Consider the following 27,713-nt stretch of genomic DNA (forward strand, 5'->3'; position numbering starts at 1 on the left):
AAAATTGCTGACATTTTACTGGATATGGGCAACCTTTATGGCAAAAACAAAGAAAGTGACCAGGCCAGAATAACCTAAACAGGTAGCAGAAAAGTATATATCCTGCAGCAGTAGCAGGCAGCAGGGTTGATTCAGAAGGTTTGTGCTCTTACTTTATGAGGACCACATTAACCGTCTGGTCACCTGGAATCTTGCTGTACTCAGACTCCAGCTGTCGAGGGAAAAGAAAATACTTAAACAAAACAACCAACTCACAAATATTTAAATCAGCAGGTTCTGACATATGAAGCACAGATTTATCAAGTGGTCGCAAGACGTACCGTGTCCATCACTGCTTCAGAAATCTCCTTATACTCTGGAGAGAAGATGTCTTCGAGTTCAGGGCCATAAACCACGGAGTTGGTGAAGTTGACAAGAGCTCGGTAATAAACTGGAGATAGAGAGAGGGGAGGAGAAAATCAAACCACACTGACAAACCAGGACCACAGACTCACTACTAGCTTACACATTAAAATCAAGTGATGCCATAATGTTTGACATTTATTTCATTTTGGCTGAATATTTTAGAAAACCACAAATTATGGCATCTACTTCTATATGTATGTGCCTATATAGTGAACACACACAGCATAGTAAGAGGGTATCTTAGGTAAATTCTGCTTTCTATTGTGCAGAAGGAGACAAACAGTCAACATTCATAAATCGTGGCAGAAATCTGACTAAAATGTGGCCAATAAAATCAGGCCTGCAGCAACTCTGGCGGTTGGTGAGTCGGACTTCCAAGTCGATATCACTGCTGTGCGAGCGGCAGTGAGGAAGAAGTAAATCCTCTGTGAATGACTCTGGAAGAGGGCCTCAGCATTCCCTCCACATCAACCAAGTCAAACATATGAGGCAGGAAGGTGAGAGAGCATTGGAGGGGAATGCAGCAGGGATTATATCCATTCCTCTCAGTGGTTTTTTATTAGCTGGAACGACTGGGTCATTGAACATATAGGTCAGCCGGTGTAGGTTAAAGCACTCTAAACTCCAACATGGGCTGCAGATGGCTGTGATGATGACCTGTGTTTTAAGCAGCATAGAATGGTAGGTTTTTGAGGATTAAAATTCAGATTGTTCCAACTGCTCTAGAGATGTTTTAGAAGTCAGTTTTAGCTTCGGTTAGGTGAACTTTTACACACAACTGTTGTTTGAGCTATCAAAAAGACAGAAGCTTCTTATTCTTGACTAATCAGAGTAAAACTTTGTATTTCCTAGCCCTCATATTAAGGGAGCACAACATGGATTTAAATTAACTGAATCAAAAAGTCATTCTTATCAATTTCGCGGATAGCAAAAGTATTCATACCAGTTACACCTTTCAGTATTTTGGGCTGAACAATATACAGTTGTTGCTAGGTAACCAAAAAGTGAGTGAGTTGCTAGGTAACCAAAGAGTGAGTGAGTAATGGTTGATGCCACTCTGCTTAGATGGCTGTGAGAGATTGAGCGGCACACTCTTTTTTCTACCTAAATCTCCCAGAATGCTGTGCAATTCTGGATTTCGGTTAAATTGTTGAATATTCCATATTGCGATATATATTACTGATTTATTGTTCAACCCTAACTACAACAAAATATTTCTGTGTACATTGGGAATTTATGGGACAGAAAGGACGTAGAACATAATTGTGCAATTTAGTTAGGGGTGTCAGTTTATATTTACTTCTAGAAAATATAGAAATACATATCTTTTTCCCAAGGAACTACACTTAAATTTGCAGTTCTAACACGATAAAGTGTGAAAAGGTCAAAGTTTCTCTAAATCCAATGGAAAACAAGCTGTTGCAGCTGGCTTTTATGACCCCATGAGAAACAAATTAATGTAGCCTGGCATTTTAAAGGATTAACTGTTTCCAAAGTTGTGTTGACCCGATGATCTTTTCATCACAGTCTTCAGCTAATTATTCTCCTTTCAGGCAAGCCTACAGATCTCCTTTATAATGTACATTGATGCATTTTATGTGTTGCTCATTATAAGCTGAAATGTCAGCGGTACTATTATAATTCCAATGTCACAGGCCAAGTCTGTGAAACTTAAAATAGCCAGTGGCCCACGGGGTGCCCCATTTTTAGTCTGCTGCCAACATTTTGTTTGGACCGGCCGTCCAGCCTCTGAATTCAGACCGAAAGCGGGAAGATTAGGGAGAGGGGCAATATTTGTGCTGCTTCTTGGAGTGAGATGCAACTTGTCAAGCCAAAGGCAAGGATTTAAATTTTGAGAAGGAGTCTGCTGAGTCAGAAAAAGAAATAAGCTGTGTGGACATTAAGAGCAAGCATGCATAAACAGCACCATATTCATTAACAAGTCTGGAAACTATGGATGCCAGCAAATAATGGAGTTTATCTTTGATTAGGGGACTTTATGAATTAGTTCTGTTTGGTGCCCATCAAGTGGATATTTTATCACCCACAGACATACTATTGCATTTCTTTAATTTAACATCTATGCTACATGGCATGTAAGAATCACTGCAAAATCTGAGCAAGGCCACATATACATCTCTCTAAACCTCCAGTTCTTTCATCTGCATCTGTTCTTTTCAGATCGTAAATATTATTTTTGTTGACACGTTGCCGCCAGATGTCATGAAACACCAAGTCACCCATCTTATTCATATGGTTTACAGATGATTTATTACTTCTGCACAATTTTGTTCCAGTCAGTTTCCTCTGACCAATCAATGCACTTTTTATAGGCTTCAAACATTATCTGACACAATCTATTGGGGTGTCTCTATTTGTAAGAGTTACCGCACTTGTTTGTTTATATTTTGTCTTTAAAGTAGTAACTCTTTTATTTACCTTTTTTAAATTAGTCATATAGCAGCTTTATTCAGGGTTTATAAAGATTGAAAATGTGCTGTTTTATTTGGGCGGGGGACAATGATCCAGTACTTGTATTTTGGATATTCAGAACTATTTTTTTTGTTCCTAGTTCTAGTTGCCCACCTGTTGTTATTATTAGTTCATGGGACTTTGTCTGGGAAAATAACCCCAAAAGCAAAATTAAAGGAGTCTCCTTCTTAGAGTAGTTGGTGATAATGTTCTAAAATTTGACATTTCACATCATCCAGGAAGCTGATCAAAGTTGGTCTACATATGATAATTGAGCCTGGAGAAACAAAGATATGATGCAGACTATATGATATTTTCCTGGCAAACAAGGCATGGCGGCTGGATGTGCGACTTGTTCAGAATTCAAACAGAAATCATTATGTTGCTTAGCAACAAAGGAATTCTGCTACTTGGGCCATTTTGTGACTTTGTGCTGAAATGTATAAAGTGAGTCTCTCTTGTGATGAGTGGGTATTCTTTCCTTTCCGATGTCATGCGCACAAAGAGTTTCAACAAACGCCACCAAATAGTATAAAGACACAACTAGTCACTAAATACAATCCAATAGAGCCACTTAGTGTAAGATTTTATATTCTATGTATTTAGTGATTTCAAATTTAAGGACTAATTAATTAAAGCAATATTTCTTTTTTTATTTGATTCTATATTTACAACAAGAAAAAACCTTCCAGTATATGTGATTATGAATCATAACACTGTCATATTAATCATTCGAATCCAAACAAAAGCCAAGCTTTAAAAAGTGTACACTTTATTTTTAAAGACGCTGAAACATGTTTGCTTCTATTGTTGATGCCATGTAAAAATGCTGAGGGTGAAACAGTTTGGCTGACATTAAAGATTATTTTTGCATCAACAGTGGGGTTTCCTAGTGAGAACTGAGCCAACATCTTGGCAGATAAATAGTGCATCAATTGAAGGACGAGTGAATCCTCAAGTCAATCAGACAGTTGCTAGCTTTTTCTTTGTTCATCCTTTTACTCACTGCACGTACTTTTCAGGCATGCTACACCTCCTTTTGTTTTCCACTTGCCCAATAATAATCCATTTATGTTCATAAAAATCACAGCACACCATATACTGAGATGTGCCAAGGAATTTCATGGACTTTGGAAATTACCCAACATGTATACAAAGGCTGTTTATGTCTCGGAAACATTGTTATTTTGTGTAGAAAGTGTATGAAAACTGGTATGTTTAAGACACCTCCATACAAAGAAAGTGTGTAAAGATTCAAATGCTGCTTCATCCCTTGAGTTCACTGCCTATTTTAAAAAATGAACATGTCACTTGAAAAGTTATGGTACTTGAGAGAATGTAAAAGAAAAACAGTCTCCCTCCAAGTAGAAACCAAAAAGACTTCAAAGTACGAAAGGTTAACTACAGGACCACTTTAAAAGATCACAAGAAAGTCTGGCTGCTTTGTGGGAAAACATAAGAAAAACATTTATGTATTTGCAATTTGTATCTCATAATGACCCTTTTAATTTCACTATATAATAAATTGAAATGCACCAATAACGTTTCTGTGTTCAATATCCATTTTGAGTATTCTTTTAGGTCTGAAACCGATTCAAAATTTTGGCTTCTAACAAATGAACTTGAATTTGTATAAAAAAAAAATTTATTGAACAGAAAAATGTTGGGTTGCATGTTGACCCAGCTGTCAGCGTTGTTGCCTTAGCAAGAAGGCTGTGGGTACAAATCCTGGTCTTTCTGTACATCATTGGCATGTTCTCTTCATGCATGTGTGATTCTCTCTGGGCACTCCGTCTTCCTCTCTTAGTCCAAAAACATGAACTATGAGCTTAATTGCATCAAATATTTGTCTTGATTATTTTGATTCCGAGTAAGACAGAGTTTGTTCAGCCTCTGTATTTCTGTGTTACTTTCTTGTGAACAGATTTGTGATTAAACAAAAAGAAATAACAATAACATAACAATAAATAATAATAACAATAGATCACAAGTCAGGGCCAAATTTTGAACACTGCCAATCACTGATCAATGCATCATTAACAATGTGGAAAAAAATTTATATCTACCAACTGGAAATAGTTATTTAGCAAGTTATTTCAATAAAAGGCTTCTATTGTCATTGACCAAAGAGGTGTATTGTTTTCCATCTTTTTTTTTTTACACCACTGAATGAAAAATGATAATTAGGTTACTCCTAGTGTTTGGGTTGTTGATTTGTTTTGTTTTGTCAAGCGTTCAAATGGCTCATTTAGCTCCTTGGATGACACCCAAATGCAAATGCAACATTTGAAATAAAGATCCTTTTCCTACTAAATTGTTTGGAAAAATAATGAGAAGACATCCAATATGCTTGCGTGACAGCTGTTTACTGAATTTTCTAATTACAGCTGAGGCACGCATCAGACCTTTCAAAAAAAAAAAATCACTAATTTAATACATATATTTGAAGATCCAACTGAAAATAACCGTATACCACATCTAGGGAGAGTGTTTTAATTAAAAAGATTGTGTGCCTCAGAAGCAGACTGTGTGGTAACTGAACATTACTAGGCCCTTTCTTTCTTCCAAAACAGCATTACCTCCTCAAGACACCTCATTCCAGGAGAAGAAAAGCCTCATTTATGGCAATGTAAACCGTGCATTGCCTATGAAAACACACTGAGGTGAACATGTATCAACAGAGATGTGAGTGTTAGCACAGCCTCGAGTGGTTCCACCTCAGGCTGCAACTTTCAGATTTATAGTACAATAGTTCGTCCTGATTGTTGTCCTGAAAGACGAGCAACATCAAAGTTAGTCATGAAAGCATTTTATTTGACCCGCATATAATCTAATCACTTGGGTGGGTACTTGCTGCCCGGTCAACAGCGGTTCATAGCTCCCACTCTCTCTGAGCCTACCGCCACAGACTGGTGAGCGTGATTGGGTTCCTTTGATTGGAGCGCCAGGATGTGCCCCGCGGCTAATGAGCGGCGCTTTTATTCCAAGACCCATTCTCTTCTGTGCATCCCTCTGTTTTTAACAGAGAAATCCCCTTGTTGAGCCCCGCCACCATTAAAAGGTGATGAAACTGTCAATTTGCAGACGTGACGAGTGACAAGAGTGACAAGAGAGAAAGGGGCGAAAATAAGTCTGAAAAAGAAGCATTCCGCACTTTTAATTCAGAATCTGATTTAGCTATTAAAGTTGTTCAGTAGAACTGTGGAAGCATTGTGAAAAGGGCCCACTCTTAACACATAGAGGCCTACGCAGAAGACAAAGAAATGATTGAGCAGCAAAGCCGAGTTTGGCCTTTAAAGCTCAACCACACAGGGCTTGACCTTTAACCCCAACAGTAGAACCCACAGCAACAGTAAGACCATTCAAAGAGAAAGCAAAAAGCTTAATTTTAAGTATCTAAACTAAACTTCTAAGTAAGAAGTAGGATTGCAAAGGGGTGGAAGATTTTAGGTAAATGTCCACTTTTTAGACACAAATTTATGCAAATGTATAGGGAAAAAAATTTGGGGGCATAAATGGGAATAAGCTTGGAATTTACACAAACTTATATTAATGGTTAGCTTACCATTCTAATTACAAGCTGCAAATGATTTGGAAAAAGCCACTACTGAATGATCCCACCCTATCCTGCAGAAAGGGTTTACTGCTTTACTAACTTACTTGTTAAAAAAAAAAAATCAGACTAACCAGAAATAACATTTAAATATTTATCTAAATTTGCCAGAGTTTTGCCTTTTGGCTCCAAAACCTAATTGAGTAATGGAGAGACCAGGACAAACAGAAAGATTTAGTGAAGGTTTTTCACACATGTTGTGATATCACCTTAGTTTTTAATAGAAATAATTACAGAGCCACATGAATGGAAGGCAAAAATAAAAAAATCTGAATGCAGCTCATATTTCTTGATATATTACAGTTCTCAAAGGGAATCAGTCAAAAACTTCACTAAAACAGAAAGTCATAAAATCAGTCATAGTCTGTGCATCTTACATATTAATTTGCCAGCTGGCTCTGTCTGAGCTCAGTTCCTGCAGAAAAGACCCCTACTATTAACCCTGACCCTGGACCACTGCCAGAAAACTGTCTCCAACTCTCCTTCATGCCCTTTGGGAGACTTTTGGAGATAAATTCTGATTTTGCGCTCTCCCACAGCACAGAATCACAATTGGAAGCAAAACCACCACTGTGCATAAAATTTGCACATTTTTTAAGCACAGAGTAACAGCTGGTTCATCACACTGGGACAAGAAAGAAATAGTTCATAGCACTTTTCTAATTAAAGAGAGGAGTGCATTTTTTTGCAAGTTGCCAAAACATCTTTTGCAGCTGCGATTGAAAGTGTTGTCATTCGAGCGTGATGAGCTCTGTGTTGCTCTATGGAACATACCCCATCATTTTTCCATTGGCATTAGGAATCACTGGGAGAGAAAAGCACTTGGCAAAACAGAAAAGCCGGAAACAGAACTCAACATGCCCGAGCTTTCATACAAACGTCTCTGAATGTGTTTGGAAATGTGAGCGGAACGGTGTGGAGCAGGTGACTGGTAGAGTGAGCCAAAGACAATAAAAGAAGGAGAGAAATGGTGGAAGACTTACTGTACTGCTCCTCATTTGGGCTCTGTATGTGTCCCAGATACCAAGACTCCAACAGTTGGTCAATAGCTAGGGTAGGGAAGTGGTGGAGGGGGGTAAGACAGTCGGCAGGGGGTAAAAGGCGGAAAGAGCAAAGCAAAGCAGAGACAGGAGTGGTCAAAGTTAGTCAGGCAGTTGCAGAGGGGTTATAAAGTTTAAGTTTCAGGAGAGGGAAACAAAGAGAGAAAACAGAAAGTGACAATCAGATAAAGAATTTGAAGTTGGATCGCCAAAATAGATAAACACAAACGGCAAGACAGGAAAATGACACACTCCCAGCAATCACCACCACCCACATGTTAAAGATAGCCATGCTTAAAGGAACAATGGCTTGTATAGGCCAAATGTCTGTCTGGAGCGCACCAGGAAGTAAGAGAAAAGGTTGGAAGACATCACTGGTCTGACTCAACAAACATGCAGACCACTTCCAACATCTTTGCCACTTGACACAAACATCCACCTTGAGATGGTGCCGCCACACAAGGACAAGGCACTTCCTGTTTTCCTGTTCAGATGGAAGAACTGAGCACCAACAAATGTCTTTGCATTAGGACAATCAACAATGATCCCTCTTTGTTTTGTGGTGACTCACTGGTTCTTCCACTCGGATGATTGAGCGAGCCTATAATGTCGCCTGAAATGGATTTGAGTTGTTCTGAAACATGGATGGGTTCTGAAAGTCAGATGACTTGCACAAAGTCATGACGTATCGACAGGGATGTATACGGTTTCATGATTTATTAAATCTTTTAAATAACTAAAATAACTAAAACTACAGAAAAGATGACAACGGGACATGGTAGAGACAGATGTTCATGCTCCAATCCGGAGTCTAGCAGTCCACTCCGTAAACTTCAACAGACGTCAGTAAACAACAGCTCATTTGCTGTTGGATCCAGCTGTTTCACAACTGCACATGCAGCAAACCATATGGCTTCTGAAGCTCATTACTGACATATCTGGAAGTGAGTTGAGAAAAATATGTTATTACTATAGACTGACTGTACCTCACCAGTCCTGTGCAAACAACAAGTCAAGTTAAGGCTGTTATACCAAAGACACTAAACGTCACACACTTTCTACACACACATCTAAGAAAAATATGACAGAAAGCATGGTTTCTCCAAAAGATCTAAGCCTCAAGAACAGAGGTCCAAACCAATTAGAGCTAATGACCCGTTTGTCCTTTAAAGTCTGTTTATGCAATGCGGTCTTTTGCAAATCTGAGAATTAGTGACAGCCAGAGAAGGGATACCAGCTTTATTAACTGATTTATGTGTTCATTGGGACACCATTGTGAAACAAATCAATGAAGTAGGAAGCACATAAACTGCCTTTTTTTCCCAACAGAAATGTTTTAAAAGGATAATTCTGCTTCTTTTTTCTGTTACCCATTACAGCTGATTTATAACTTTAAAACTACTTAATACTCAAATTGTTCATATCTGAGTGATACAGCACAACATTAGAGAATTTTAATTGTGTAAACTTTGAGAAAACTATAGTTGAGGGGTTTTCTGTGGTTTTCTCACCCAATGTGTTGGGTGAATTTGACATGTCCCTGTCAAAATGCTTGGTTTAGATTATTCTTGGAAGTCTGAGCTTGGATCTGCAATCGATATCATAACTGAGTTAGGCTCATTCTGGTTGTAGTTCCAAAAAAGTGAGGGCTTTGCCTAATCCTTGTGGTGCTGACTAGTCAAGACAATATCAATATAACTAAACATATCCACTAACACATTTCATATGGTGGACACTCATCTTTTCGTGGTTATGTATTCACAGATTTTTGGGGGGAACGTGACTACCAAATTAAATTAGCTAAATTAGTTTTAAATTAGTTACAATCAACTAAAGCAGGTGATGTCGTCTGACTACCAGGTAACCATCAACCACTCTGAGAATTTCTTCACTTTTCTACAAACTCAGTTCCTAATGGAAGAAAGGTAATTCGCAGCTAAAACTACTAAGTATTTGATGACTGCAAGCCTAATTACTTATAATAACTTCACAGACTACTAAGAAAAATGTAGCCAATCCCTGTAAGGGGCTAAAACCCTCATGGGAGGCTTTATTCAATATGGATACTCCCTTGTGTTTAAACAGGAAGCTACTGATCAACTGTAAAGCTTTATCCAAATAAACTTGAAAATGTGGGATAAACAAGAGCACAATCCACTCAACAGCAACAAATTCTAGCCATAAGCTGTAATCTGTGCTCTGTTTTCATGTGTTAGTTTGTACTGTGGTGTAAATCATAATGTGGGAGAGGCATATATACATAAAAGCTGGAAGCTAGGAGCTTTAAAGCTGCAGCAGATCCCCAAACATATTTTTCCTCATGAGGAGTGTCACACTGAACCTCTCCAAGGCAACTCATTTGTTGTTGGCACAACAGAGAGGAGGATCGTGGAGCTGGATTGCGTCTTAGGACTCAAATCGGTGACTAAGACCATTCAGCTGGAGTAAACTGTACATATCCACACGTACAATCAGCTGTTTGTGAAGACTGGATGTGACGCAACACTAATTCGTCCTTCAGAAACTCTGTTTGGTCTGCTTCATTATGTCTGCTTAGTCTGCAGTAGAGACTAAAAGCATTTGAAATAAATTTGAAGCCACCTTGAGGCGCTCCATCAGAACAACAACAAAGACCTCTCCAAAATAACTGCAGCTGCCCCCATTCGTCCCTCTGCTGCCCGAGAGCCAGCCTGAATCTCTCACTCATAAAGATAATGCCTCTGTGACACACATCCCTCTCTGCCCACAGCCAAGCCAAGTAGGTGGCCTGGTCAAAGTGACAACTACGTAATGTAACATTTCTCTTCAAAAGATAATGGAACAATCCAAACTTTGGCTGCATTTTGTCAGGAAGAATCCACTACTAAACTACTTGATGACTGCAAGACTAGGAATTTAGCAATCTGGGCCTTCAGCTTCTTTAGTTAGCTGAAAACAACTAACTAAAGTTAGTTTATTGACTTTTTTAAATTAAAAAAATCTATAAAAACTAATATTTTTTATGTTCTTCTTTTTAGATTGTAACAAAATGCATATTTATGTAGGCTTACATTCTGGCATTTTATACCAGGGGTGTCCAAAGTGTAGTCTGGAGGCCATTTGTGGCCCCCATGATCCGCCTCTGGTTACAAAGATCCAGAAGTGGCGGTGTGCGAGGTGGCGGTGCATGAGGTGCTGCGACAGGCTGCGCTGCGGTGGGGTAGGCGTGTGCCGCTGCATGCCTGGTTCAACGCATCAACAATAAACCTAGCTTCACCAGTTGCTAGCTGCTCCAGGCTCTGAGTTGAAAGTGATAAAGTGTCAAAGTGATCCGATGCTATCCGTGGTGTTGAATTTGTGTTGTTTCATTATTAGTAGCCTGATGTTTCTGTTGTTCTCTTGGTTTGTTATACTTCATGTCTGTTTGATGGACATCAGAATGACATAGTCGCTCTCTGTGGTGAAGCTTTTAAGTCCTGCTGTTGTAGGCATGTCGATGCTGTAAAGTTATATTATCATGAGTTTTATTATTTGGGTATGATGGACCCGGTCTTTAGCCCCGCCTCCAGCCCAACGCTGACTTGTTCCGCTAGTGCAGGGGTGGGCAACTCCAGGCCTGGAGGGCTGGCCTCCTGCAACTTTTAGACATGTCTCTACTTCAACACACCTGAGTCAAATAATGAGGTCGTTAGCAGGACTCTGGAGAACCTGACTGCACTTAGGAGATGACTCAGTTGTTGGATTCAAGTGTGTAGGACCAGGAAGGCATCTAAGAGTTGCAGGACACCGGCCCTCGAGGACCAGGATTGCCCACCCCTGCGCTAGTGCATGGTTCCACTGATTTTGAATCAATGGATGCAATAGGTGTTTTTCTGTGACTATATAGTTGTAATGACAGCAAAAACACTAACTCAAATTTTGAAACATGTCTATGCATTAGCTCTGCATTCATTTCCAGTGTGTTGTTTTAATAAATTAATTAATTAAATCCCACAGTTCCCATCTCCATTCAGTAAACAGACATGTTAACCTTTGTGTCTTAAATTTCCAACAATACTGGCCAACATAATTAGTGCACTGGGAAAGTCCTTCAGAGAGTCTGTGGAACAAGGAAAGGCTCTCGCGGATGAAGGGGGTCTGATCTGTCTTCCAGAAATCTTGTTGGGTTCTCAGGGATCAGAGGTCAGGATGAAAGGTTAGGAAGACATGAGACACTACTTTTATGTTTCTGAAGGAGACTGCAGACTGTGATTATAATAGCAACAATGGACAAAGAATGATTTAAAATAGTCTCATTTTGACAAGTTAAAATCCCAGATGTTTCACACTGATTTGGAAAGACAAAGGGGAAATGGACATGCCTTAACCCTCATCAAACAGTCACAAAACAGGAAACTCAGTATAATGGGGGCAAATGTGGCAACTGTGTCTCCTATTTTATAGCACTGAAAAGGGAAGGAAGGCGGAGGCTTGGGTGGGCAGCGTGGACAACTCACAGGACAGAGCCACTCAGCAAATTATTCCACATTCAGCACCGGAAGTTGAATTTCCTTCCCAGGACTGTGCAGCCCAGATCTATATATGGAATTATTCTGCCTCTTCCAATCATGGAGCAGTGATCACACTGAGCAGAATGCAGGCCTGAAAGCCACCATTTCTGCTAGAAAGTCCTGCTCTTTTTAAGCGTTTTTGAGTTACATGTGGACAGAAATTTCTATGAAAACAATAAATGTGAATAAACTGACAATAACTGGGTTCATATTTTACAAACTGTTAATCTGAGATTAGCAGATAAACACTTCTCAAAGTGAGTTGCCTGAGGTTGAAAATAACTAAAAAGCTCCGTTTACAAGACAGGTCTCCTTCGGTTTCTGTTTCCTTTCCTACTGAGGGACTAAAAACAACCTGTACCTTACTATTCTCATCTGTCACAATCACATCCTGTCAGCACCCTTCTCATTAATGTCAGCCAGGCTAAAATTTCCTGCAGCTCTTTAAACTGCTCAGCTTCATGCGAGGCAGAGCTATTTCTAAGAGACGAAGCACATGATGCTATGTGCCGTGACTCTGATGTCAGCTTCCAGGGCCGCTAACAAAACAAATCTTACCACCATGACGTAATCAGAGTCTAAAGCTTAAATTGCCAACAAAAAAGCAGGATGTCTGATTTAACAAGGTCTTTTTCTTTAATAAAGAGAAAAATTATAATGCGTTTCTCAAAAACCAACTCTGTTGGGCCTTGCTGTGAAGAGCTTAATTTCTTGCAGATGTATGAAACTAATATTTTACACTGGAGACGGATCTCTGTTTCCTGATATTTATCCGTTTCTCCATGGTCACTTACTTCCATTCTGGCTTTATAGATACTACAGTAAAGCATCTAAGGTGTATCTTGACTTATTTTCCCTGCAACTGAGTCAGTGTTGAGGCATTTTCTGGCTTTGTAAAATCTCACGCTTTTCCACTTAGATGAGATCAGGATTGCAGGTTGGCTCAGATCAGCATCTGTAACTTTTAAGTTTGGAGTCACAGTTTTGTAATATTTGCAGAATAGGGTTCTATATCATTTTTATTTCCTTCTAAAGGAAATATTACTGCTGTAAAATCTCAGGGTTTTATTTCAGATTAACTGCTGCCAATCAGAGAAATGGATATGACTTTTATCAAGGACTCTGGCTTTTGTGCACAAAGGACCCCTTTTATGGCACACTGAACATTAAAGTGACATGTTTTAATACAATTCAGTATCATAGAGCATAATAAATAGTTCTCAAAGTATGCTGGGTAATGCGGTTCAATCAATTATTGATCAATGATGGTTCCCTAAGCAGTGCCATCAGGTGCTCAGCTCATGTTTGCTTTTTTGATCTTTGCCTGAAGAACGTCCATTAAAAATAAACCTCAATTAAACCTTAATTATAACCAAAAACAACTTAAAAGTCCACAGAACAGAGAAAACAAAACAAAAAGTACTCCACTTATTAACTTTAAAATGAGAATCTAAGCCATAAACACAAGAGGGACTCAAGCTAAAGTCAATCTTCCTCATATTCAGAACACACAATGAACAATTTATATGATAAAATGTTCACTTTTTTCACTTCCAATACCACTACAGATATCTGAGGTTTGGCATTGGAAAATACTGTCGATACAGAAAAACAGTGCTGAATTGACTTAAAACGTTTCTTTTTTTTAACACAGACAATATAGATCTGCTCTTATGAGTTGGGCACATTGTCACTGATACCCAATCTAGAATTATTTTCAGTATCAGGACCGATACAGATATTAATAACGGATCGGTACCCTTCTAATTACTGATGTTCAAATGTTGAAAGACGCTAAATACCCCACTATACCACCTGTATCTGAATGGATCGTTAGCTAAAAGAAGAAGCCAGCACATCCACCCAATAAACTCAAAAACGTTAACCAACTCTCCATGGCTCTTTCTGGTGTGTTCTGTAATTACAGTCCAGTGTAGCACAGTCACTTGGGGCTCATTGTATTCCACAAAGTGTTTCATCTGTAAGCCACATTTGATTCTCGCCTCTAACTTACAAAGCATGACATGAAAATCTATCCATGATGAAGTATCTGCTTCAGTCTGTGTTTGAGTCATTAAGCTGTTCAGAGTACAAACCTGTGAGCACAAGCAACACAGAAGTGGGAAAATAATGAAGGATGACAACCGTCAAGCCTGTTATTTAAAAAAAATTATGTTTTTGGTGAGAGTGGATGCTATTATGAGATGCCTTCCCACATATACGCACTTTTCAAGCCGACATAAAAAAGCGGTAAAGGAGAGAACAAGTTGGAAAAACAGAGGGGCTCTGATGGAGTGGTCTTTGTTCATCTGGCTTTTATGTTTTTTATTTTGCAGTCACCTTTGGCACGAGTTAAAAAGATAAAAGAGAAGAGGGGGTGTTTATGTCTCAGAGACAAAGCCTGAGCCCCGTGTTATGACCAGACTCTGGCAAACTGGCGACGAGGGAGGAGAAGGTGCAGCAGGAAGAGAAGGTTTCATCATTCAGCACTCAGGCAAACACACACACACACAAATTGCAAAAATCAGAATCACAGATGCTGGAGTGTTAAAAGGTTGACTGATCTACCACTCAGAAACGTAATCTTTAACATATCTATCAGATTTTCTGGATGCTTACTTGTGATGTCAGGCTCTGGAGTGCTGCCATCCTCCTCCCCACTGGGCCGGTCTAAGGAGGAAAAAACAGAGATGCGAGGATGAGATCAGCAGTTAAACAAATTACAGGAAAACACACATTTTCTTCACATATATGTGTCATTTCACAGGAGAGCTATATTCTTAAAAAAAAAGAGCTAAAATCTTTAAATGTTTCATTAAAATGTTTAAACAACATTTCCTTTTTTTCAAATATGGGATGAGTTAAGTAAGAACGGCATAATGAAAACATGACTCCACTGAATTAAAGGCAGCTGTTGCTGTGGTTTGCGGTTACCCTTCCCCTTAACGTTAGCAAGCCCACCTCCTGAAGCTTCATCAGCTGCAAAGTCCTCATCGTCATCCAGTAAACTTGGAGATATCAGGACCTCTTTTTCTGACTCCAAATCTTCTGGAAGCGGAACCTCTCCCCACACCTTGGAGGCCTGACTCACCTGGGACAAACAAAGAGATTTGATTTACTGGGATTGAAGTCTCCACAGAGAAAGGCTACACCCAGTTGTATGCATGGGGTCTGGATGGGTGGAGGGAAAACAAAAGCAGAGACAGGAAAACGGGCATTGTGACATGTTTACTTTTACATCTATTATCACTTGAAATCGCCCTCAAGGCTTTGCATGCAAATAAAATATTATCCGAGCTTGCACACTGGACAAACTCCAACATGTTATCCAACTTTCCCGTCTCAATGTGGACTCTTGCAACAGATGTCAACAGCTGATTACGACGGCCCACGTATGAGCAGACAGAAAGCCAGAACAAGCAGCTGCAGACCCAAATGACACAAATCTTAGTATGCTTTAAACTCTACACCCCCAGGGCAAGTGAGAATATCCAGCATACCAAGCCCAGTTCTTTATAACTGCATCAGTATTCTGGACTCATGAAGGGCGTACAGCTGAAGCATTATGTCAATTTGAGCAGCAGCGGAAACATACGAGATTCATCCTCAAAAACTGATTGCCATTTCATTTATAAAGCCAGTGGCAAAAACTATAAAAGTGTGAGAACATATGTTCACTGACCAAATTAATCTCATTTATCATTTCATACAAGCTAATAACTTCACTGATTACTCATTTTACTCAAAACACCAAACATAAATTAAGGTGAATAGGGGACCAAAAAGTACCGTATTTTCCGCACTGTAAGGCGCACCGCATTATAAGGCGCACCTTCAATGAATGGCCTATTTTAAAACTTTTTTCATATATAAGGCGCATAGAACAGATGCTTCAGTTTGGGTTGCCAATTTGTCCTATATTCTATTATTACACATCCACATTTGTAAAGAAGTGGTCCCCGAGTACTTTATATAGTAGGCTGCCCCAGTCGTTGTTTCACTCACGGTGTTGGTGTTGCGATATTGTGCCCAACTGCTTTCTGGGTAACAGACCAACCGACATGCTACCGCTGCAGTCTCTGTCTCTCTTCCTCCGCCCCCTCCTTTATCTTGAATATGACAGGAGTGTAAATATTACACAATAGTTTTGGGGTTTTTTAATCTCAGTGCCACATTTTAGCTTAGCATCTTTTTTCCAATAGAAGACCAGTGCTGTGAATGAGATGTGTGATGTGCAATGTCCACATCTAGCAAGTGAAGTCTCAACACACAGACACTGATTTCTCTCACTTTACTGTTTCCAAAGCAATTACATACAAACCCATAAAAATACAAAAACAATGAGGAAAAAACCCATCTTCCTGTGGTTTAATCGACAAACGTCTTCAACACTCAGTGAGGAGGCACAATACTTGGCCAGCATCTCTCATACCTGATCATCTTGATAAAGTTGACTGCCTGAATAACAGCATGAGTTTAACTGTGCTCTCACCATCTCAGCACCCAGGCTGCCCATATTCTGCCCATAAGCTTAGACACGACTGGCAGAATGCCACCCCAAGCATTTCCAGTCGGCATGGCCTGCCAGTTCCTATTTCCACCATACTCTGTCATGCAAGTTTTGCCGTTTCAATAGCTCCAGCTAATAAATAACTAAACCTACCCCCCAAATCCTCTCTCCCCTGAGTGAACACCCGTACAACAACACTCCCGGGCCTTTCGCAAAGGGAAACTGCTGACTAGCCAAATTCTTTTCAGTTGTGCCGACCAGACAAGCATTGGCGTGATGATCTCCTGCTTCCCGCTACCTTGGGATGAGGTATGATCTGGACATGCTGGATGCCATCTGGGCACTAAGCTTCACAAACCTACATTGATTGGAGAGTCAGTATTAAGCTAACACATTAAGACAGCAAATATCAGTTTGATCTCAAGTAAAAGAGAGTTGGAGAGCATCAGACACTGTTTTTGCTTACTTTGGAACTGCACTGAAGTTCAGATACAAGTTTGACCTTTACTCCAAGTCTTGTGGGGGCGAGTCACGCCTGTGGTGTTAAAGTTATCTGTCCATCAATATAAAGAGCCCTCAGTAACTGTTTGAACTCAACCTCACCTGCAGGTCACCAGCCTCTAGCTCTACCAACAAATTATCTCCCGCTAACCTGCAGTATACTTTTAAAGAATTGTATGCACAAGAACAAACACGACTACCACATTCCGACAGTTAGACATTCAAATGGTTACATAGGAAAAAGGCTGGTCACAACTCACCCTACATGCCTTGCAGGATAAAGTGAAACAAGTTCTATTTCACTGCAAGTGACATTTGACACAAACTTTAATAAAGATGAATTTCCACTGATCTTTTTCAAAATAGTGGGTATGATTCTACATGAAGATCTGAGGGAAAATAGTAGTTTGGATGTCTGAAATAACTTGGCCAAGACTCTCCTAGTCTTTTTAGTCGTGGGTTGGGACTTTATCAGTAGAAAAAAAATATATGACGCAAAAATATCTTTATCAGGGAATCTGTAGCAATCGGTTTGTCTATATGACGTGGAGATTGGGCTATTTGCTGTTCAGTATTCATGGAAGCACCTATTTATGGTTTTCATTGTAGAGCATATCTAATATATTCTAAAGACAATGCAGCTTGGGAAACTAAAATATCTTGGCATGTAACTGGCTGACATTTCCAAAGCAGCCAGTCCAGGAGAACCATTCATTTTCCTTGGTGCTAATTGATTGCACCCTAAGAGTGGAGAGGAGGAAGATCATTAATGTAAGCTTCTACAGAAATGCCAACAAGGTTTCCACTATTTCACTTCTAATGAATACTGATCATGGTGAATGAACTATTAAAATAGGAAGTTATAGGCATTTCAGAGAGAATGTCCAGTATTTTCGGATTAAGAAATTTGCAAGAGTTGGTGTTATGTGAATTCTTTGTGTTTACCAACTAGTAAAGCAGAAATATTGGAAAAGCTGTTCCCACTAATGCTTGGAGTGAGCATTTTATAATGCTGTCAGCATTGTAAAAATGAAACGCATAAAATGCATAAGAGGATTTTAGTTCCACGTCTGTAAGTCACACATAGACACTCCCAACCTGGCAAAATTTCGGAGACATTCAAAGCCTGTTGGAGGAGGCGTGAGAAGAATCCTTCAGGGGCCTTCATATCGCCCACTCTGCTCATAAACCCTCTGATACAGCTGCAAGGACAATCTGTGAGAAACATCTTGGAGGCAGAGGCGATGTGTCACACAAGCAGAGAAACTGCACTCAGCTCAACTTCTTGGATTTTCACACACAATGCTCTCTTGTGAGAGCATGATGGCAATAACAGGAACAGAAGCTCGCATGATCCACCAGGAGCGTATGATGGGCATCTACACAGGAAGATTAAAAAGATTATATTTCCCTTTGCAAGCACCTGATACAAGTCCAAGGGATTGGCCTTGAATGCAAGTAAAAAAAACTTGTATATACATAAACATAAATCTTCCCTCTCCATCCTTCTCTAACCACATTTATATACTGTGCTCTACCTCTTACAGATCAACAATATGTACTGGAACTGAAAGAAGCAGAACAGGAATTCAATGCAAACTGCATTAAGCAATATGTGAATGAAAGCTTGATACATTTTCTTTAAATACAGAAAAAGAAAAAAAGCCCACATCCTCCTCCCTCTAAACACTGCCAGGCACTGTTGGGCCTGCAAAATCCCTAAACTACATTCTGCTGAGATAAAAGTTTATGAGGATTAACTGTAACGCAGTAAATCGTGTCCACTACAGCATAGGATTCACGTTAAATTATCTGTATACATGTAGATATAAAGATTTTTTCAAAACAGTGGGATATGGCATAAACTTTCACTGGCGAGAGTTTATGCCATATTCTATGGGATAAACTGTATCTAATACAGCAGTATTAGGTAAACATAAAAAACGTCTCTCAACCTACCCTCTTACAGAGGTAGGTTGGAAAAAATGGAAATACCCAGTGAGCCACACTGGTGTAATTGAAGATGTCTTGGTGATGTCTGAGAACTAGCAGAAGGGCTAAAGACGACAAAAGGAAAACAGTAGCTGAAATAACATGTGCAATGTATGCCACATAGGATCTCTTCACCCGAACCTTGAAACAGATGGAATGCAGCAGCAGAAGACCACACCTGGGTAGGCGGAGGAGACTGAAGCTACAACTGAAACATTTTCATCAAAAATGGACAAACAAACGCAGAATTAAGAAATGTTCCCTGGTGTGTTGAGTCCTGATTCAAGTTGCAACATTCAAATGAAAGGTTCAGAATGAGTTGAATACAACATGAAAACATAAATCCACCCTCACCAGTTTAGGCTGGTGGCAAAGGGGTAATGGTATTGGAGGACATTGTCTTTGCACACTTGGGCTCTTTAGCACCAATTGAAAATTGGTAAATAAGCACAACCTAGAATTCAGGACTAGAAAATCCGACCTGACCCGAGCCAATATGCATTATGCTCAAGCCCGATACAATTTGACTAAATCTAATTAGAGCCTCAAGCTCGACGTAAACCCAACATATGATTTTTAACTGCTAACAACGTAACCTCCAGGTCTGTCTCCAGACCTGACTTTGTTCACCACACCTCTGGGTTGTGGTGAACAGCAGATGGATGATTAGCTGACAAACCTGCAACAACAACAAAACCTTGAAGTGTTGATATGCTAAATCTATTCCTTGAGGGACTGGGTCTATTTGGAAGGCAGATCTAGTGTTAGTTGTGCTCAATAAAGTGGATGATGATGAGGGTACATTATGCTGACCTTTAAAACAATACTCACACAATTACTATAATGCTTTATGGTCCTAATCAACATAATAAAGTCTTTTGCACTGTATTTCTGCATATGCTTTACTTTTTGAGTAATAAAAGCAGAAAAAAGCTTAGTCAAATCCAGGTAGACACTTACAACACTTTGGTAACAGGCAAAATATGAATATGTGTGGAAAAAATCTCTTGCAGTGGTTTTTGAACTGACAAACTGCCACTTTTGATGCGTGAGCCTCAGCTTGAGAAAGCGCTCGATGAGCGAGGGCCCATTTGCTCTCTGCTGCTCTTTGGCATGTCTACAAAAACTGTAATCCAAAATGACTGGGCATGGAAGACAAATGCTGTTTGACATTGTCTGCAATTGTCTTCTGAAAGTGTTCCATGACTAAATCTGTGGGTGCAACAAACAACCTCACTATTTTCTGGAAGACTGGACCAGAAAAGTGGAGCCAAAAGTGAAGGGAAAATCCACATTTTTTAACGCATGCTTCAAGTGCCTGCCTGGCCATCTTCCCCCAGGACATTTATTCTCCCACACAGCAGCCATACCAAGCATTTTACAATGAGTTTGGCTTTCTACTAGGAAGAAGCACTGAATGAGGTGTGAAGCTTATTTTCAAGTTACCTAAATTTAATAAATCTTGTCGCTATCTGAACAAATACAAATCAGCATTCTTTGAAGGTCTAAGAGTTTAAATAACATTATTTCACATATCCAAGGTTTTTAAGATTTGATGATAAACTGTTTAAATGCCTGGTTTATAAAACAGATCACACTTTGTTTAGTTGGATCAGATTTTACGAGAATTTATTCCCCAAAGTAGAAAAGCACCGAACATCAGGAGACTAGAACTGAATAATTTAAGGGTTAAATTCAATTCTGATCAGTGACTGACCAAAGCTCAAAAATCCAAGCCTTGTCTGATCAGTAAACACACCATAACTTAGCAGCTCACGCCTCACATTGGGTGTAGTCAGGAAGAGGACTGAGAGTAAGAAAATTTCAGTATCATTAAGACGGATCAAAATTTAACCCGGAAAAACTAGAGGTGTTTGAAGGTATTGCAAGAAAAAATATTTTTTATAAAGACATGCTGTTCATTCAGAGTTCTACAACGAAAAGTTAAACAGCACATGTTTTTGGACAGTAGGAAGAAGCAGGAGTACCTAGAGAGAACCGCTGCATGTAGCCTCTGTGCTAATCATGCTAATTATTAATATAATATGGAAAATGACATTTAAAAGGTCAACTCCGTATCATTCTTTGTTCTGATCTGACCTCTCTCTTAAACTTAGACTGGTTAAACCTGAATAGAACAATTTTCCACCGAAAAGTTTACTTGAAGATTTTCAATGTTTTTATGCTATAAGAAATTACTAAGTTAAAGCTCCTGGGGGCAGAAAAGTCAAAGCTGAACTGATTTATTCTACATTTTTACATACTCTTTAAAATGGTATTTGTGATCTGCAAATTTTTAATTTAAAAAAATAAATAAATAAATGCAGAAACCAGTAGTTACCATTTCAGCGTATGTCCTTGTTCTATTTGTTTTATCTATCCATTTGTATTTTGTGAGCTTGATGCAAACCAATAATTAATTATCTGCCGTAGTCAAATAGTTTATAACCAACAAAAATATATTCAACAGCCCAGAGCTTTTCCAAAAGTAGGCTATGACTTGATTCTTTCAATTAAAATATTGCTTGATTTGTTTTTTATTATTTTCTTAAGCCAAGAAGTCTATTAAGCTAAAACAACAAATCTCAAAGGCACTTCAGCCAGTGGAAGGGCTTGAACCACATGAAAAATTGGTGATTTGCTGTCTGCCCCTAGTTTATGTGAAGTATGTGGCAAACAAATAGTGCCTGCAGCTAGTTAGCATCAGAAACACAGACTCTTACACACGCTTCCTTCTTTACACCAACACTCAGCCTTGTCAAAATAAGCATCTGACTTGTGCAGACTTGTGCTTATGGTGCACCTATACTCATCTGTAGGAAAGGACAAGTATAGACTACATTTAAAGAGATAAAATGCAGATGTCCCTTTTTCATATTCTGTTGACCAAGTGTTAACACAAAGACAAATATCCATCCATCCATTATCTAACATACTTGTCCTTGCAAAAGGGGGCTGGTGCCTATATCCAGCAGTCATTGGGGTGAGAATTATTAAGAAACTTTCTTATTCTGTGCAGCACCACTGCTCTTTTGCAAGAAGGTCCTGGGTTCGAATCGGTCTTTTTCCCTGTACATGCATGGGTTCTCTCCAGGTACTCCAGCTTCCTCTCACAGTCCAGAAAAAGAATGTGCCAAGATTTATTTCTCTGCATGTGAGGAGCAGGTAGGAAGATGCACCAAAAAACTTGCAGCTGTAATTCTAGCAAAAGGTGACTCTGGGATACTAAATACAAATGAATGCCATATTTTTAAAGATTTTTATTTACCAAAACCCTCCAAACTTTAATAAAATACACTGAGGTGACGTGAGAAAGCTTAGAGGATAAGAAACCTTTTCCAAGGCCCTAGAGCTTAGCCTCTGTGTCCATCTCAAGTTATTTCACCTATAAACTTTCATTGGACAATTCATTTTAGTAAAAATAAAAACATTGAAATATTTCAGACAAATTAGACCAATCATTTTTACAAACCATGGTTGAGTTACTGTAATGTATTTCAGACCAAGGGTCATAAGCTGGCGGCACGGTGACCAGACAGCAAGTAGGGATCGTAAGCCGGCTGTGAAACAAGACACCTGAGTCCGAATCTCAGCGTAATGGTATCTACTATGGCAAGTTTCCAGCTCAAAGAGACTCAAACGGTCAAAGGAATAACACAAGTTATCATAAAGTCGCAACCATCAAATGAAAGCATATCTGGTATAATTAAAATACCAGATCAGTAAAAGTATTCTGTTCTACCAGCTCCTTTAGAAGCCATTGTTTAATATATTTTGAAGCATGACCACATTCTGCCCAAACGTCTCAAAGAGTGGAAGCCAACTGACAGCCACAGAAACACCAACTTTTCTTTTATTACATCAACTGGGCCCCAGTGGGACTCAACACTTACAGATCACCAGTCACCGTCTTCCACTGGTGAAACGTTAAGCCCCCCTATTTACACAGGCAGGTATTAAGGAATGCATGGAATTAAGAGCCATTCAGAAACACATGGTTTTCAGACCACTTTAGGAGTAGAATGAAGCTATTCTGTTTGCTAATTTATTGTGCTTGGGAACTAACTGAGATGGTCTTTTTGTGAATAAATATTCTAAGAAATAAATGTATAGCAAAAGCCACAATGAAAGGTCACACTGCTAAAACACAAAATCTTACCAAGTATTTTTCTGTTGGAAATATCTTTGTACACCTGAAATAAGACAAAACTAAACTACATGTAAGTTTTCAGCAAAAAATCGGGGCTTATTTTAAGTTAATATTTACTTTGTACTGGTCCCACTGTCAGACTACTTCACTTATAAATAGGACTTTTTCCATAAACATTAAGAAATTACTGACTTAAAGAAAAGCTTTTATATCTTACTGAAAAGCTTCTTGTAAGTTAGTTTTGCCTTTTTTCAGCCGTACTAAGATATTTGCACTTGAAACTAGACAAAAAATACTCAGTAAGATTTTGTGTTTTTGCAATACGCATATAGAAGTCTAGATTTTTCCCAACCTGAACTAAATGTCCCAGCAAACATAAACACTGTACAAGTAATTTGGTCTGTAAATAGTGTCAGTGTGTGAGTTTCCGGTAACAGAACTGTGAGGAAGGGACTGAGGGGGGCCGATTCCAGTAACCCCCAGACGACAGCTGACGGCCGAGGTGCTGAGACCTGCGACGGCTCGGAGGGGCCGCTCCGGCTCGGAGGGGCCGCGCCGCTCCGGCTTTTCCAGCCCTCTCGTTTATTTATAACAGGAAGAGTCGCTGTTGAAGCCCTGCTGTGTCACTTAAGAGGTCTGCTTTTCCTCCCACTGGAGCACCTGGAGGGATAAGGGATCTGAACTGGTTTGACGTTTATCTGACACTGATACCACCTTAACAGAAAGATAGCAGGAGAAAATGTGAGTACTAAACTGGCCACAGTGGAGCAAATAAGGTCAATCCGCCAAACAGATGTTCATAGTGAAGCATAAACATTTCAGTCTCATGAACACTTTTACCCATTTAAACAACACAAATGAAAAGAATCGTTGAGGAATGTTAAAAAGATAACAAGGGTTCTCACCTCACAGCTGGGAAAATAACACAAAATCAATCTGGAATGTTGGTTCAAGCTGCGAAGGCAATCAATGAAGATAAATTAACCAAGATCAGCAGAGCATGTGCAGTGATGTCAAGTTAATCATTTATGTCAACCAGCTAGTCAGTAACTGCGTTTACATTACAAATGTGCGCAAAGCTTTGTTGATATTCCGTTAATGTCGAAAAGAAACACAATTTTGCAATTGTGGTGTTTCCATTAAATAAGAAACACAATTAAAATCACACGTAATTAAGTTTCTTCACGCTAAAAATCATGCCGTGTACAACTTCCTGTCATCTTATTTATCTTTTCCAGTGTTTGATTGCCACATTTCGGACAATTTCCAACTTTCAGGAAAAACTTTGGGGATGCGTAGAGGAAACTTGACCAAACTTATTTTAAATCTAGTTAAGAATTCTAGCGATTCTAGTTAAGAATCACCATTTCTGATGTTTGGACTTCATTGTTTAATTTTTCCAAATAATTTTACATTACTACAAAACCAAATGACCTAATGACAAATCCTGCTGCGTTGATTTAAATGTAGAGTTAAGCTTTAGAAAGGAAGTAGAAACAGCTGTTTAATGGCTTTGGTTTCTCCACAGCGATGGCAACAGATTCACCCTTCTCTCTTCCTGCCTCCCTCTCGCTTCAGGACCAACTAATCCAGGGGTGTCAAACTCCAGTCCTGAAGGGCCGCTGTCCTGCAGTTTTTAGATGTGCCACAGGTAAAAAACACCTGAATCAAATGGCTTAATTACCTCCTCAGTTCTCCAGAGCCTTGCTGATGACCTAATTATTCTATTCAGGTGTGGTGCAGCAGAGGCACATCTAAAAGTTGCAGGACACCGGCCCTCGAGGACTGGAGTTTGACACCCCTGAACTAATCTGACACCACCTGTTGTCTTGGCCACACTCACACTGTCCCACATAATCACAGGCCAGAACCAGCTCAGTCTGTCAACCCACTCCCTGAACCCCCCGCGTTTATCATACTCGATTAGCTACACTAACTGGGAAAAGTCTAAAAAGGACAAAAGAAAGGCACAGCTTAGGCACGAGTTTCTGAAACGAATCAAACGGTTGAATCGCCACAAATCTGCACCCTGAGACACAGGAAAGAATCAAGCGCAGGGCCGTGCAGAGACCACTAAGGGGGCAGGTGCTCAACAACAAAAAGAGGGCACATCTAACCGCATTCTAGGACAGAATATTAACAAAGCCTCTCAGCTTTCAGAGTTTAATAAACAATGATAAATTACAAAAATGTGACATATACAATGAATAAAAATAATAATGCCAAAAAAAATTAAAAAAATTAAAAATTTGACTAAAGGGCACTTGGGGGCAAGGAGCAAAAAAGGTAGGTGCTCAAGCACCCCCAGCTCCCCCCTCTGCACGTGCCTGGGTTTAGTTAATATTCACCCAGTTGAATCGTGTACCAGATCCCATCACACATAAAGCAGATAAATGTATCTAACTTTTTCTCCGTAGTGACAAAAACCACTGACTATGGCCCCAATAAATTACCAACACTTCACCTGCTGTGGTCTGATCGCACAGATTTACAAATTCCTCCTGGTTGTATCTGCGGAGAAATCTGCGCTGGTTCATCGGGCAGTTGGATCTGCCTGATCCAAATGGATCCATTGAACTTTGTTTTTTACCCTGTGCGGCCCGGGAGGGCGAGGATTTTTTATTTTTTATTGTTATTATTTTTGCGTGGTTTCACTCCCCCGAAACAGACAGATGTTATGTCTACCGCGCTTCTGAGCGCCGCTCACTTCAGCTCCATTAATTAAAGCCACTGGGTGAGTTAAGTTTAATTCTTTGCAGCGGCAAAGCCGCGTCCGCGTTGGTTGTGCAGCCGCAGCGCACTGCGCATGTTACGATCTAATTAACTTGTGCACCTTCATTTATTTCCTCAAGATAAACTGCCGGCTCCTCTGTTTAGACTATAAATGGATTCAACATTGCATTCTCTTTAGTTTTCTCTGTTCTGTATGTAATGGAGACTGAAATTAAACGCGCTGTTTCTACCAAAGTTGTTGAATGGGCTTCCTAACCAGACGCTCCAAAGCGTCCGGTCCATAACTCTTCAACACGCCGCCAGCTCCCGGTCAGAAAGACGCATTTAGTTCAGTGTCCATGAGATGATATTCAGAAAGGATTCTTTTCTTGATTGATTTTAGTTGGCTCTGCGATGAACTTTTTGTGTAAAGTGTGTAAAGAGGGTGTTAATTATAAGCTGTCAAATGACCGACGGGCTTTAAATGTTTCTGTCGTTTAAAAAAAATAACAGTCAAAACGGGAAATATTCCGCTAACGCGACGTCTGGGTCGCATGTAACGAACATGGCGCATGGCGCATGTAGCGCCATGTGCTGTGGCACATGGCGCTACACCCTCCGCCACCAGGAGGCGGCACCCTGCTACAGAGCCAAGTTGGGCCGGTGGAAACGCGGTCACTCCGAAATAGAGCCGAGCCGATTTGTTGAAGTAGAGCCGGTGGAAAAGGGGCAATAAAAAGTCATCAAGCAAATCAGAACAGCGGAGAGGACTTTACAGAATGTTGCCAGCTACCATGAGTAGGAGGAGCAAAACAAGACCAGCAGAGGGCGGTGTTGTCACATGGAACAGAATGGAATGGGTCAAACACGTCACAGGGTCCGAGCTGCGTCACGTTTTCCCTCATGACGTAATTATTCTAAGACTTAAAAGAATTAATTGGTCGTTTGTAGCGGGCTGCACAGTGGCACAGTTCGTAGAGCTGTTGCCTTGCAGTCAGAAGGTTGTGGGTTCGACTCCCAGCACCGGTCTCACTGCATGGAGTTGGCATGTTCTCCCTGTGCATGCGTGGGTTCTCTCCGGGTTCTCCGGCTTCCTCCCACAGTCCAAAAACATGACTGTCAGGTTAATTGGGGTCCATCTAAATTCTCAGGTGTGAATGTGTGTGCATGCTTGTTTGTCCTGTCTGTCTCTATATGTTCCCCCTGTGACATGCTGGCGACATGTCCAGGGTGTATCCCACTCGCCTCCGAGATGTTCAACTGGCGAACTGGCATACTCGGACTAACGTTTCGTCCGAAACGTTACCCCCTGTGGGGGCACCCCACGGGGGGATCACGGGAAAACTGGATGTATGTGGATGAATGAATGTTTTACCTCACATTCAAAAAATAACATTTTTCAGATAAAAATATTTATGATTGTTTTTCATACAGTAAATTCCATGTCTGAATCATGAGTCCTGACACTATGAAAAACATAATATGACTGTGGTATCAAAAATAAAATATAAGTAAGAGTGAAGTAGACTATAAGTAATAGGGCCGTGCAGAGACCACTTTTGAGCAGGTGCTCAAAAAAAAAGGGCACATCAAACCACATAGAATATTAACAAAGCCTCTCAGCTTTCAAAGTTTAATAAACAATGATAAATTACAAAATTGTGAGATATACAATCAAAGCTAAGGAGGATCTCTATACAGAGCATACAACTATGTAAGATATGTTATTAGTAATTTCTTTCTGCAGGTGTATTTTGTTATAGGAAAGTATTGCCATATTCAAACCCGC

The 27,713-nt window shown here is 39.8% G+C and overlaps 1 protein-coding gene across 2 annotated transcripts in view; it reads right to left on the bottom strand.

Annotated features, from left to right (window-relative positions):
* The window catches only part of hspg2 (heparan sulfate proteoglycan 2), a 127,129-nt gene that overhangs the window by 70,123 nt on the left and 29,293 nt on the right, over window positions 1-27,713 (bottom strand). For both annotated transcript variants that reach the window (XM_008414489.3, XM_008414501.3), the window contains exons 2-6: window positions 15,021-15,150; window positions 14,679-14,729; window positions 7,474-7,539; window positions 321-430; window positions 153-211 (exon numbers count right to left, since the gene is read on the bottom strand). In XM_008414489.3, the coding sequence (XP_008412711.2) occupies window positions 153-211; window positions 321-430; window positions 7,474-7,539; window positions 14,679-14,729; window positions 15,021-15,150 (416 nt within the window). The remainder of the gene's footprint in view (window positions 1-152; window positions 212-320; window positions 431-7,473; window positions 7,540-14,678; window positions 14,730-15,020; window positions 15,151-27,713) is intronic.

Source organism: Poecilia reticulata, chromosome 7 (genome assembly GCF_904066995.2).
Source record: "Poecilia reticulata chromosome 7, P_reticulata-male-v2, whole genome shotgun sequence".
NCBI lineage: Eukaryota > Metazoa > Chordata > Actinopteri > Cyprinodontiformes > Poeciliidae > Poecilia > Poecilia reticulata.